This window comes from Saccoglossus kowalevskii, chromosome 1 (assembly GCF_978046115.1).
Source record: "Saccoglossus kowalevskii chromosome 1, keSacKowa6.1, whole genome shotgun sequence".
NCBI lineage: Eukaryota > Metazoa > Hemichordata > Enteropneusta > Harrimaniidae > Saccoglossus > Saccoglossus kowalevskii.
In genome coordinates, this window is record NC_140641.1 from 23,088,435 (window position 1) to 23,103,492 (window position 15,058).

Genomic DNA, 15,058 nt, shown 5'->3' on the forward strand with positions numbered 1-15,058 from the left:
CTGTTTTCATACTTGCGTGTAAACACCTGTGACCATATAAACTCATGTACAAACCACACCAAACCAACAAAATGTGCACTGTTTTCATACTTGCGTGTAAACACCTGTGACCATATAAACTCATGTATAAATCACACCAAACCAACAAAATGTGCACTGTTTTCATACTTGCGTGTAAACACCTGTGACCATATAAACTCATGTACAAACCACACCAAACCAACAAAATGTGCACTGTTTTCATACTTGCGTGTAAACACCTGTGACCATATAAACTCATGTATAAATCACACCAAACCAACAAAATGCGCACTGTTTTTATACTTGCGTGTAAACACCTGTGACCATATAAACTCATGTATAAATCACACCAAACCAACAAAATGTGCACTGTTTTCATACTTGCGTGTAAACACCTGTGACCATATAAACTCATGTACAAACCACACCAAACCAACAAAATGTGCACTGTTTTCATACTTGCGTGTAAACACCTGTGACCATATAAACTCATGTACAAACCACACCAAACCAACAAAATGTGCACTGTTTTCATACTTGCGTGTAAACACCTGTGACCATATAAACTCATGTATAAATCACACCAAACCAACAAAATGTGCATTGTTTTCATACTTGCGTGTAAACACCTGTGACCATATAAACTCATGTACAAACCACACCAAACCAACAAAATGTGCACTGTTTTCATACTTGCGTGTAAACACCTGTGACCATATAAACTCATGTACAAATCACACCAAACCAACAAAATGTGCATTGTTTTCATACTTGCGTGTAAACACCTGTGACCATATAAACTCATGTACAAACCACACCAAACCAACAAAATGTGCACTGTTTTCATACTTGCGTGTAAACACCTGTGACCATATAAACTCATGTACAAATCACACCAAACCAACAAAATGTGCACTGTTTTCATACTTGCGTGTAAACACCTGTGACCATATAAACTCATGTATAAATCACACCAAACCAACAAAATGTGCATTGTTTTCATACTTGCGTGTAAACACCTGTGACCATATAAACTCATGTACAAACCACACCAAACCAACAAAATGTGCACTGTTTTCATACTTGCGTGTAAACACCTGTGACCATATAAACTCATGTACAAATCACACCAAACCAACAAAATGTGCACTGTTTTCATACTTGCGTGTAAACACCTGTGACCATATAAACTCATGTATAAATCACACCAAACCAACAAAATGTGCACTGTTTTCATACTTGCGTGTAAACACCTGTGACCATATAAACTCATGTACAAATCACACCAAACCAACAAAATGCGCACTGTTTTCATACTTGCGTGTAAACACCTGTGACCATATAAACTCATGTACAAATCACACCAAACCAACAAAATGCGCACTGTTTTTATACTTGCGTGTAAACACCTGTGACCGTATAAACTCGTGTATAAATCACACCAAACCAACAAAATGTGCACTGTTTCATACTTGCGTGTAAACACCTGTGACCATATAAACTCATGTACAAACCACACCAAACCAACAAAATGTGCACTGTTTTCATACTTGCGTGTAAACACCTGTGACCATATAAACTCATGTATAAACCACACCAAACCAACAAAATGTGCATTGTTTTCATACTTGCGTGTAAACACCTGTGACCATATAAACTCATGTACAAACCACACCAAACCAACAAAATGTGCATTGTTTTCATACTTGCGTGTAAACACCTGTGACCATATAAACTCATGTACAAACCACACCAAACCAACAAAATGTGCATTGTTTTCATACTTGCGTGTAAACACCTGTGACCATATAAACTCATGTACAAACCACACCAAACCAACAAAATGTGCACTGTTTTCATACTTGCGTGTAAACACCTGTGACCATATAAACTCATGTACAAATCACACCAAACCAACAAAATGTGCACTGTTTTCATACTTGCGTGTAAACACCTGTGACCATATAAACTCATGTATAAATCACACCAAACCAACAAAATGTGCATTGTTTTCATACTTGCATGTAAACACCTGTGACCATATAAACTCATGTACAAACCACACCAAACCAACAAAATGCGCACTGTTTTTATACTTGCGTGTAAACACCTGTGACCATATAAACTCATGTATAAATCACACCAAACCAACAAAATGTGCACTGTTTTCATACTTGCGTGTAAACACCTGTGACCATATAAACTCATGTACAAACCACACTAAACCAACAAAATGTGCACTGTTTTCATACTTGCGTGTAAACACCTGTGACCATATAAACTCATGTACAAACCACACCAAACCAACAAAATGTGCACTGTTTTCATACTTGCGTGTAAACACCTGTGACCATATAAACTCATGTATAAATCACACCAAACCAACAAAATGTGCATTGTTTTCATACTTGCGTGTAAACACCTGTGACCATATAAACTCATGTACAAACCACACCAAACCAACAAAATGTGCACTGTTTCATACTTGCGTGTAAACACTTGTGACCATATAAACTCATGTACAAACCACACCAAACCAACAAAATGTGCACTGTTTCATACTTGCGTGTAAACACTTGTGACCATATAAACTCATGTATAAATCACACCAAACCAACAAAATGTGCACTGTTTTCATACTTGCGTGTAAACACCTGTGACCATATAAACTCATGTACAAACCACACCAAACCAACAAAATGTGCACTGTTTTCATACTTGCGTGTAAACACCTGTGACCATATAAACTCATGTATAAATCACACCAAACCAACAAAATGCGCACTGTTTTTATACTTGCGTGTAAACACCTGTGACCATATAAACTCATGTACAAATCACACCAAACCAACAAAATGTGCACTGTTTTCATACTTGCGTGTAAACACCTGTGACCGTATAAACTCATGTATAAATCACACCAAACCAACAAAATGTGCACTGTTTTCATACTTGCGTGTAAACACCTGTGACCATATAAACTCATGTACAAACCACACCAAACCAACAAAATGTGCAGTTTTCATACTTGCGTGTAAACACCTGTGACCATATAAACTCATGTATAAATCACACCAAACCAACAAAATGTGCATTGTTTTCATACTTGCGTGTAAACACCTGTGACCATATAAACTCATGTACAAACCACACCAAACCAACAAAATGTGCACTGTTTTCATACTTGCGTGTAAACACCTGTGACCATATAAACTCATGTACAAATCACACCAAACCAACAAAATGTGCACTGTTTTCATACTTGCGTGTAAACACCTGTGACCATATAAACTCATGTATAAATCACACCAAACCAACAAAATGTGCATTGTTTTCATACTTGCATGTAAACACCTGTGACCATATAAACTCATGTACAAACCACACCAAACCAACAAAATGTGCACTGTTTTCATACTTGCGTGTAAACACCTGTGACCATATAAACTCATGTACAAACCACACCAAACCAACAAAATGCGCACTGTTTTTATACTTGCGTGTAAACACCTGTGACCGTATAAACTCATGTATAAATCACACCAAACCAACAAAATGTGCACTGTTTTCATACTTGCGTGTAAACACCTGTGACCATATAAACTCATGTACAAACCACACCAAACCAACAAAATGTGCAGTTTTCATACTTGCGTGTAAACACCTGTGACCATATAAACTCATGTACAAACCACACCAAACCAACAAAATGTGCACTGTTTTCATACTTGCGTGTAAACACCTGTGACCATATAAACTCATGTACAAATCACACCAAACCAACAAAATGTGCACTGTTTTCATACTTGTGTGTAAACACCTGTGACCATATAAACTCATGTACAAATCACACCAAACCAACAAAATGTGCACTGTTTTCATACTTGTGTGTAAACACCTGTGACCATATAAACTCATGTACAAACCACACCAAACCAACAAAATGTGCACTGTTTTCATACTTGCGTGTAAACACCTGTGACCATATAAACTCATGTACAAACCACACCAAACCAACAAAATGCGCACTGTTTTTATACTTGCGTGTAAACACCTGTGACCGTATAAACTCATGTATAAATCACACCAAACCAACAAAATGTGCACTGTTTTCATACTTGCGTGTAAACACCTGTGACCATATAAACTCATGTACAAACCACACCAAACCAACAAAATGTGCAGTTTTCATACTTGCGTGTAAACACCTGTGACCATATAAACTCATGTACAAATCACACCAAACCAACAAAATGTGCACTGCTTTCATACTTGCGTGTAAACACCTGTGACCATATAAACTCATGTACAAATCACACCAAACCAACAAAATGTGCACTGTTTTCATACTTGTGTGTAAACACCTGTGACCATATAAACTCATGTACAAATCACACCAAACCAACAAAATGTGCACTGTTTTCATACTTGTGTGTAAACACCTGTGACCATATAAACTCATGTATAAATCACACCAAACCAACAAAATGTGCATTGTTTTCATACTTGCGTGTAAACACCTGTGACCATATAAACTCATGTACAAACCACACCAAACCAACAAAATGTGCACTGTTTTCATACTTGCGTGTAAACACCTGTGACCATATAAACTCATGTACAAATCACACCAAACCAACAAAATGTGCACTGTTTTCATACTTGCGTGTAAACACCTGTGACCATATAAACTCATGTACAAACCACACTAAACCAACAAAATGTGCACTGTTTTCATACTTGCGTGTAAACACCTGTGACCATATAAACTCATGTACAAACCACACCAAACCAACAAAATGTGCACTGTTTTCATACTTGCGTGTAAACACCTGTGACCATATAAACTCATGTATAAATCACACCAAACCAACAAAATGTGCATTGTTTTCATACTTGCGTGTAAACACCTGTGACCATATAAACTCATGTACAAACCACACCAAACCAACAAAATGTGCACTGTTTTCATACTTGCGTGTAAACACCTGTGACCATATAAACTCATGTACAAATCACACCAAACCAACAAAATGTGCACTGTTTTCATACTTGCGTGTAAACACCTGTGACCATATAAACTCATGTACAAATCACACCAAACCAACAAAATGTGCACTGTTTTCATACTTGCGTGTAAACACCTGTGACCATATAAACTCATGTATAAATCACACCAAACCAACAAAATGTGCACTGTTTTCATACTTGCGTGTAAACACCTGTGACCATATAAACTCATGTACAAACCACACCAAACCAACAAAATGTGCAGTTTTCATACTTGCGTGTAAACACCTGTGACCATATAAACTCATGTACAAATCACACCAAACCAACAAAATGTGCACTGCTTTCATACTTGCGTGTAAACACCTGTGACCATATAAACTCATGTACAAATCACACCAAACCAACAAAATGTGCACTGTTTTCATACTTGTGTGTAAACACCTGTGACCATATAAACTCATGTACAAATCACACCAAACCAACAAAATGTGCACTGTTTTCATACTTGTGTGTAAACACCTGTGACCATATAAACTCATGTATAAATCACACCAAACCAACAAAATGTGCATTGTTTTCATACTTGCGTGTAAACACCTGTGACCATATAAACTCATGTATAAATCACACCAAACCAACAAAATGTGCATTGTTTTCATACTTGCGTGTAAACACCTGTGACCATATAAACTCATGTACAAACCACACCAAACCAACAAAATGTGCACTGTTTCATACTTGCGTGTAAACACTTGTGACCATATAAACTCATGTACAAACCACACCAAACCAACAAAATGCGCACTGTTTTTATACTTGCGTGTAAACACCTGTGACCATATAAACTCATGTATAAATCACACCAAACCAACAAAATGTGCACTGTTTTCATACTTGCGTGTAAACACCTGTGACCATATAAACTCATGTACAAACCACACCAAACCAACAAAATGTGCAGTTTTCATACTTGCGTGTAAACACCTGTGACCATATAAACTCATGTACAAATCACACCAAACCAACAAAATGTGCACTGTTTTCATACTTGCGTGTAAACACCTGTGACCATATAAACTCATGTACAAATCACACCAAACCAACAAAATGTGCATTGTTTTCATACTTGCGTGTAAACACCTGTGACCATATAAACTCATGTACAAATCACACCAAACCAACAAAATGTGCACTGTTTTCATACTTGCGTGTAAACACCTGTGACCATATAAACTCATGTATAAATTACACCAAACCAACAAAATGTGCATTGTTTTCATACTTGCGTGTAAACACCTGTGACCATATAAACTCATGTACAAATCACACCAAACCAACAAAATGTGCACTGTTTTCATACTTGCGTGTAAACACCTGTGACCATATAAACTCATGTACAAATCACACCAAACCAACAAAATGTGCACTGTTTTCATACTTGCGTGTAAACACCTGTGACCATATAAACTCATGTACAAATCACACCAAACCAACAAAATGTGCACTGTTTTCATACTTGCGTGTAAACACCTGTGACCATATAAACTCATGTACAAACCACACCAAACCAACAAAATGTGCATTGTTTTCATACTTGCGTGTAAACACCTGTGACCATATAAACTCATGTACAAACCACACCAAACCAACAAAATGTGCACTGTTTTCATACTTGCGTGTAAACACCTGTGACCATATAAACTCATGTACAAATCACACCAAACCAACAAAATGTGCACTGTTTTCATACTTGCGTGTAAACACCTGTGACCATATAAACTCATGTACAAACCACACTAAACCAACAAAATGTGCACTGTTTTCATACTTGCGTGTAAACACCTGTGACCATATAAACTCATGTACAAACCACACCAAACCAACAAAATGTGCACTGTTTTCATACTTGCGTGTAAACACCTGTGACCATATAAACTCATGTATAAATCACACCAAACCAACAAAATGTGCATTGTTTTCATACTTGCGTGTAAACACCTGTGACCATATAAACTCATGTACAAACCACACCAAACCAACAAAATGTGCACTGTTTTCATACTTGCGTGTAAACACCTGTGACCATATAAACTCATGTACAAACCACACCAAACCAACAAAATGTGCATTGTTTTCATACTTGCATGTAAACACCTGTGACCATATAAACTCATGTACAAACCACACCAAACCAACAAAATGTGCACTGTTTTCATACTTGCGTGTAAACACCTGTGACCATATAAACTCATGTACAAATCACACCAAACCAACAAAATGTGCACTGTTTTCATACTTGCGTGTAAACACCTGTGACCATATAAACTCATGTACAAACCACACTAAACCAACAAAATGTGCACTGTTTTCATACTTGCGTGTAAACACCTGTGACCATATAAACTCATGTACAAACCACACCAAACCAACAAAATGTGCACTGTTTTCATACTTGCGTGTAAACACCTGTGACCATATAAACTCATGTATAAATCACACCAAACCAACAAAATGTGCATTGTTTTCATACTTGCGTGTAAACACCTGTGACCATATAAACTCATGTACAAACCACACCAAACCAACAAAATGTGCACTGTTTTCATACTTGCGTGTAAACACCTGTGACCATATAAACTCATGTATAAATCACACCAAACCAACAAAATGTGCACTGTTTTCATACTTGCGTGTAAACACCTGTGACCATATAAACTCATGTACAAACCACACCAAACCAACAAAATGTGCACTGTTTTCATACTTGCATGTAAACACCTGTGACCATATAAACTCATGTATAAATCACACCAAACCAACAAAATGTGCACTGTTTTCATACTTGCGTGTAAACACCTGTGACCATATAAACTCATGTACAAACCACACCAAACCAACAAAATGTGCACTGTTTTCATACTTGCGTGTAAACACCTGTGACCATATAAATTCATGTACAAATCACACCAAACCAACAAAATGTGCACTGTTTTCATACTTGCGTGTAAACACCTGTGACCATATAAACTCATGTACAAACCACACCAAACCAACAAAATGTGCACTGTTTTCATACTTGCGTGTAAACACCTGTGACCATATAAACTCATGTACAAACCACACCAAACCAACAAAATGTGCACTGTTTTCATACTTGTGTGTAAACACCTGTGACCATATAAAATCATGTACACATCACACCAAACCAACAAAATGTGCACCGCCCTCTTACTTACGTGTAAACACCATATTGCTTGTCTTTCAGCATATGCAGATCCTGTACTTGTTGTTTAAGTTCTGCCATTCTCTTTTCACGGATATAGCCTGGCAACTCTTCATTCTCAAGCTCTTCAAGGAGTTTCTGAAAGTGTATAAAAATAAAAAAATTTGAATATGACATTGCATGCACATCATTACTAACCAACCAAGGGGCACACTCACACAAACAGATCATTGTTCTATTTTTGTGCCATTTATAGCAATGGTCAGTAACAGTTGCATAACAGCGGTTATAAGGATTATTCAGTCAGTTAGCAAGATTACTCACATGGTGTTCAACATAATGATTTGCAAATCTAATGTTTGTATTTAATAACTTTTCTTTATTTCTTGTGCATTTCCATTGTATCTTATTCGATGAATATTAAAACGCAATATTAAAATAACCTGTTTGTATATTTTAACAGACACGTATCACTTTGAAAAAACTATGCCGTACCCTTTTAACAAGTATGATAATGGAATGATCTAAATTGTCCACTTGTCAGTAGAATGGTTCCGTCAAGTCTAGATTAGACGAAAAATAATGTGTTTTGCAAAGTTGCAAACCATCTTGCAAACCGAATGATTCTCAGAACTGCTGTAAAATTATTGAGTATACTAGTGTATTGAGTAGCTAATGATATGGGGAATGCCAAGCTATTCAACTACAAGCGTTCATCACAAACCATGGCTATGTGAAATACGTGCATGAATGTTTGCAAATCACTGTGACTCGTTACCAACTTGTCCACCTCATCCTACAAAAATACAATAATCAAGTCATTGACAAGATCAATGGAGATTTGCCAAATTGATGAATTTATTAAATTTGAAGTTCTAAAGGCTCAAGTGACTGCATGACTGACCTTAAAAAAAATTGGTGGGGAGGGGTATGACGATTAGTGAGATTTTCTATAGAGTAGAAATAGTGTGCACAGTGTATAGGAACATAATGGATTGGTAACAAGAGAAGTCGGCCAGCAGGAGAAGTCGGCCAGCAAAACAACGGAGAAGTCGGCCAGTGCGAGAAGTCGGCCAGTGAGCATCGGAGAAGTCGGCCAGTGAAACATCGGAGAAGTCGGTCATTACGTACATACTACGTTCAAACATATTTACATTTTTTTTCTCGAAAAGTCGATCATTACTGGACATGGTACTTACTACGCTCGTACATATTGACTACAAATATGTTTTCGTGCGTCAAGTACAAAAGTGAGGAGTCGGCCATTTCGGTACAGACTTCGTTCGTACATAATGACTACAAACATTGTTTTTCATGTGTCAAGTACGAAAGTGAGAAGTTGGCCAGTACAGTATAGACGTAAGTCAGAAGTCGGTTTTTACAGTACAGATTGCGTTCGTACACTTTGATTACGGAAAATGTGTTTTCGTGCGTCACGTACTATTAAAAAATTGTGAGTAAGTGAGAAGTCAGCTATTACATTACAGACTAGGAATTCAATGTATTTAATTGTTATTTTAACCATATCCGTCTCCCAGGAGACGCGATTGTGTCTTGAATAAACTAAACTTAATTGACAGTTAGTGAATAACATGTCTTTCTATTTACAGAGTACTGAAGGGATTTCAGAGTGAATGCATCGGACTGAAAATGTTTTTCTTGTTTGTGTTTAATAAAGATTCAGTTGTGTTGTGTTTTTGACGAGCTTTAGCGGCAGTCCACTCTGACAGTAACCTGCGTCGTACCGCAAAGCACATTGTTCAATCATGGAGCTAAATAAATGAACATCCAATGTACATTGTATTGTAAAACCAAAGTCCGGTTCATACCCGTCTGATTTAGTCTGTTATTCTATTTAATAAAGATTGAGCAACATTTGAGCGCTATTATTTTGTGTATGCCAAGTACATGACCCCACAGGATGTATGTCAGCAAGCATCACACCGACCCGATTAACATCTATTGTCCAAGGTGATAACTGCCGATGTTTTTACAGACAAATTGCGTTTCTTTTATTATAAAAACACCGACAAAGATTACACTGCTATTGAAGGTGTCCAAAGGCCACGGATAATCGGACTATGCTTCGTATTTATTAACCACGGGGAAATCCATTTTTTGTATTTGAATGACTAATCGGTCTTTAAGGTACAGACTACATTCGTAGGCGTTGAGTATATACAAAATATTTATCGAACGTCAAGTACGGATTTCAAAATATAAATCTCCATGGTATATCTCTGTTCACCGCACATACATTTTTTCCCTAAATTGCCGACATTTCGTCGTACCATGGAGGTAGAAAAGAGAAGGACTCCTTCTCTTTTCTACCTCCATGGTCGTACATAAACTAAAATTATCAAGTGCGCTAAATTATAATTACCATGTAAGTACCGTAAGCACAGTTTATTTTGTCCTTTATGTAATGTTTATTTGAAGGCTTCATATTGAACGTCGATCAACCATACCTGATACATTCCCTGTGTAACTTACATATAGAACACTTTTCGAGATGTTTACAGCGTCTGCAGCGCAATGGTATACAGTCAAACCATGGAGGTAGAAAAGAGATACCTCCATGGTCAAACACAATAAAATGACAGGTTCAAATCCAGGTCTGTATGACGTCAGAGACGTGAATATTTATTCTAAGTGCCGGTGGTGGCGTAAAATCTGGACGTAAAATATATCTTATCCATAGGACTGGTTCGATCCTCCATTAACAGATCAAACAATAGTTGGATGTGTTTAAGTGTTTCATTATACCTCCAGAATTGTTGTAATTGTGACACCACTTAACCATTTTTCCATTGTACTAGCTGTTAATATTTGAACTTGCCGACTTGATAATGCGTTGCTCTTACGGCCATATCGTTTATCATCGCAACTCGATTACCTTTATGTTATGTACTTTTCATGTTTTAAAATAAACTTAAATGCTGACTAATAAATTTCTCTAGTGTTTTTTTTCAGCGCCGTTTACTTTCGTTTATCATCGCAACTCGATTACCTTTATGTTATGTACTTTTCATGTTTTAAAATAAACTTAAATGCTGACTAATAAATTTCTCTAGTGTTTTTTTTTTTCAGCGCCGTTTACTTTCGTTTATCATCGCAACTCGATTACCTTTATGTTATGTACTTTTCATGTTTTAAAATAAACTTAAATGCTGACTAATAAATTTCTCTAGTGTTTTTTTTTTCAGTGCCGTTTACTTTCGTTTATCATCGCGACTAATAAATTTCTCTACGTCTATGTTATATATCTTATCGAAATTCCATTAGCATTTATAATATGTAATGTGTATTTCAGGTTTTGACTATTTAGATTTTTGTTGTAATATCAGTTACGTTTACGTTATATATTTTTCGTTGTTCTAAATAAACTATTTTGAATAATTCTATCACTTTGAAACGTCTCTAGTTTTTTTATTGGCATTTTCTGGCAACGGAACTAGGCTACTTTTATGTGATGTATTTTAACTGTTTGGAAATAAACTATGGAATGCTTGACTTTAAAATGTTTCCAGTTTGATTTTATAAATAATTGTCATCCAACATCCGTAAAAAACAGAAATAAATAAGTATCTGTGATCCGTAGTCTAGACTCCAGCCAACGTCTCTCCATTTCCACATGATGTGTCAGTTGGCGGCGAGATGACTGTAAGTTCATATCACTTGTTTGGATGTAGTACCTAAGACAAAGCATTGTAATCCAGCAATAATCGCTTAACATTTTGGAAGAAAAATACATCTATTTTATGAAACACCGTACATGTACTTAGAAAACGTTGTTAGTTGCCATTTATTAAACCATGGATCTAAAAAATAGTTCCATGATTAAACGTACATTATACGTAACGAAGACGGCAAATACATTTTTTTGTTCACGTTAAAATGAATATAATTGATGTGTATAATAAATGGCAACAAATGACGTTTTCTAATGTACATCATTTCATAAAATCATACGGCAGTTCAAACAGTTGAGTTGACGTGAACTTACATAACAACTATGAAAGTAGCGCACATCACGGGTAGCAGTTCAAATACGCAGTTCAAGCACTTCCATTGTGATGCATAACTTCACACTTTCGCACCCTCGGCAAGTTCAAATATTAACAGTTTAGACAATGAGTATAGTTGTGATTAAACACGACATTATTTGCTCCTTTTAGATAAATCATTGTCATTGTTATGTATTCTGTGCAAAACGAAAAGACTTATATTTTATGCACAAAACATAATTAGTTCTTTCTGGCTAAATAACTATGACCTTACAGGTAATCTTCCCTCACTGAACTTCCGTTTTGCCATAAGGTTTTACTGAAAGAGAAAATCAAACATTGTTCTAGTAATCACCATGCACCGACACATTGCCACCCCCGTGAAAAGGGTGGTAAAGCCAGGCTATCCACGTAACAATATGGCCGCCGGCACGTTCTCTCAACTACAGGTTCGTATTGTTTATTATTCATGGCACACATGTGTGTCACTGCAAGATTTCGTTTTAAAAAAATGAAGATCCAATGATAACGTATGAGTAACAAATATCTGTCAAAAGTTTCTAATAAGTATTTCAATGCGATCACCCTGAATGAGTCCCAAAACTGCCATGTATCGGCGAATGGTCAATATTTTTGCTTGTCGAATGCTGTGATGTAGGGGTCGCCTGGTACCCAACAGCCCTACATGCAGTGGTTGTACTATTATAGTAGGAAGCCTATATGAACTCAGCAATTTGCTCTGTAGCTTACGAACATAGATTTGTACAGTCTCCCTGCCTATTAGTAGAGTTGAAGTGGCCGACTTCTCCGCCCGGCCGACTTGGTGACTGGCCGACTTCTCCTGCAGGCCGACTTGGCGATTGGCCGACTTCTCTCGTATTCAATGGATTGACACAGTATTAAATAGTGGTTGAATAATAATTTGTGTCTGGCAGTAAAGTAACGATCGTGACATACCGACGACAATTAATGATATCCAGCGAATGAATGAAAATCTCACACAAATTGCGTGAAAAATCACAAATAAGGTTAATCTGTATGTGATTGGCACAAATTCTTTTGCTAAAGATGAGGTATTTTTCCCACATTCCGTTTCGTTATGTCGCCGCCGTTTATGTTTCTTGTTAGGACAGCGTTGTTTACACCTTTCAACGTTGTCCGGTTGCTATGATCACATTCGTAAGAAAACTACGCCCTTCCAATGATCGGTGATAATATATAACTACCAAGTAAACTTCTAGAAGTATACGGGTAACAAAATTGTCAGAATTTACCTCCTCTTCCAGTGCTTCGTCTTCCAATATTTCATTAGCACGATCTACTGACACTTCGTCTTGCGTCGCCATTTTGGTTTGTCCAAGCTCCGTCTAGTGTTCACCCCCGGAATTCTTTTGTTTTTATGGTATTCGAACCCGTCGTTTGCAGGCATGATCGTACATGTTTGTTGTACCTAACATCAGAGGGGACTCGTTTTCTGTTGTGTGGATTGTGTGAAATATGTTTTTGTTGTACTCATGACATATTTCGTTTGATTATCAGACCTGACTCGTTTTCTGTTGTCATGGTGTGGATTGTGTGAAATTTGTTTTTGTTGTACTTATCGATGGGACATATTGTTCGATTATCAGACGCGATTCGTTTTTTGTTGTGTGTGGGTTGTGTGAAATTTGTGTTTGTTGTACTCATGAGATATTGTGTTCGATTATCAGACGTGACTCGTTTTTTGTTGTGTGGATTGTGTTCTTATGTCAATAAGTATTACCGTTATGATTGAAATTTGTTTTCCTCGATTGATTCCGTTATCATGTGTGCACATATTTGCCAATGACCTCTGTAATTTACATGAAATATTTTATTTCTGGAGTTAAATACTACTGGTACTTGTCGATGGTTACACGTATTGAGTTTAACTTTGTGTGGATAGTTTCTACACATCGAGTGTGTATGTCTGTTATCGCCTCTTTCATGGAACACCCACATCAAAGAACGCATGGTCTGCATTTGAGAAAGACTTTAAAAAATAATTATAATGAGGCAATCACGAAACAGTCAATATAAATTACATTAATAAATACATTGACGTCATCGTCGTTTCTTATATGTCCATACCAAAGTACGCCAGACCATTTGTCCCAGTGTTGACACGAATGATAACAGCTTGACTTTCCGTCTTCTCATTTCCCATGACTTTCCTGTCTCAAGCTGTGATTGTATGGTTCTCATTCCTTTATGCTTCCGTTTTTTTTTCTGTCAATTCTTATCGGTTGTTTGTTTGGTGTTCTTGGAATTGTAAATTTCCATATATGACTTTTGTAAAAAGATCTACGGTTGGTTATATTATTTCCATTTTCATATCTCTCACGGGGATATGTGTTCTCAAATTGACACTCTGTTTTCATTTTTTGTTCATATTTAGCATGATTTTATATATATTTACAAACGATAAATATGCCATCTGAAGTAATTTTATATCGTCTAACTCTAGTCTTCTAGGCCCATTGTGTAAAACAACATGCCTTTCATTTAGTGACTGGCATTTTTACATAATAAGATCATGATTGGCCAATAAAGCGAAGACAAAACAAATAGTGCAATTTCATTAATTTGGAAAGTAACACTTCTAAACAATCGTTTCATTCACTTCTACCCGCATGAGTACATTAGCACTTCCACCCAGCGTCGATCACGTAAACCTATTGTCCAGAGGAAACATTTGTTTACTGCAATGCAATCAATGAATGAAATGAACAATGTTCGTGGAAATATACGCCAGTGTAGAAATTGTTATTTCCTG

General features: G+C 36.7%; 1 protein-coding gene and 1 long non-coding RNA gene across 2 annotated transcripts in view; one reads left to right on the forward strand and one right to left on the reverse strand.

Moving 5' to 3' along the window:
- Positions 1 to 13,629, reverse strand: part of LOC102809359 (phosducin-like protein 3) — a 43,763-nt gene extending 30,134 nt beyond the window's left edge. The window contains exons 1-2 of the mRNA XM_085499832.1: positions 13,539 to 13,629; positions 8,271 to 8,395 (exon numbers count right to left, since the gene is read on the reverse strand). Of these exons, the coding sequence (XP_085355958.1) occupies positions 8,271 to 8,395; positions 13,539 to 13,610 (197 nt within the window). The 5' untranslated portion in view covers positions 13,611 to 13,629. The remainder of the gene's footprint in view (positions 1 to 8,270; positions 8,396 to 13,538) is intronic.
- On the forward strand, positions 9,443 to 10,143 carry LOC146750460 (uncharacterized). Its single transcript, XR_014931143.1, has 2 exons — positions 9,443 to 9,616; positions 9,868 to 10,143. It is a non-coding gene; the product is annotated as an uncharacterized LOC146750460 (long non-coding RNA).
- Positions 13,630 to 15,058: the final 1,429 nt, after the last annotated feature.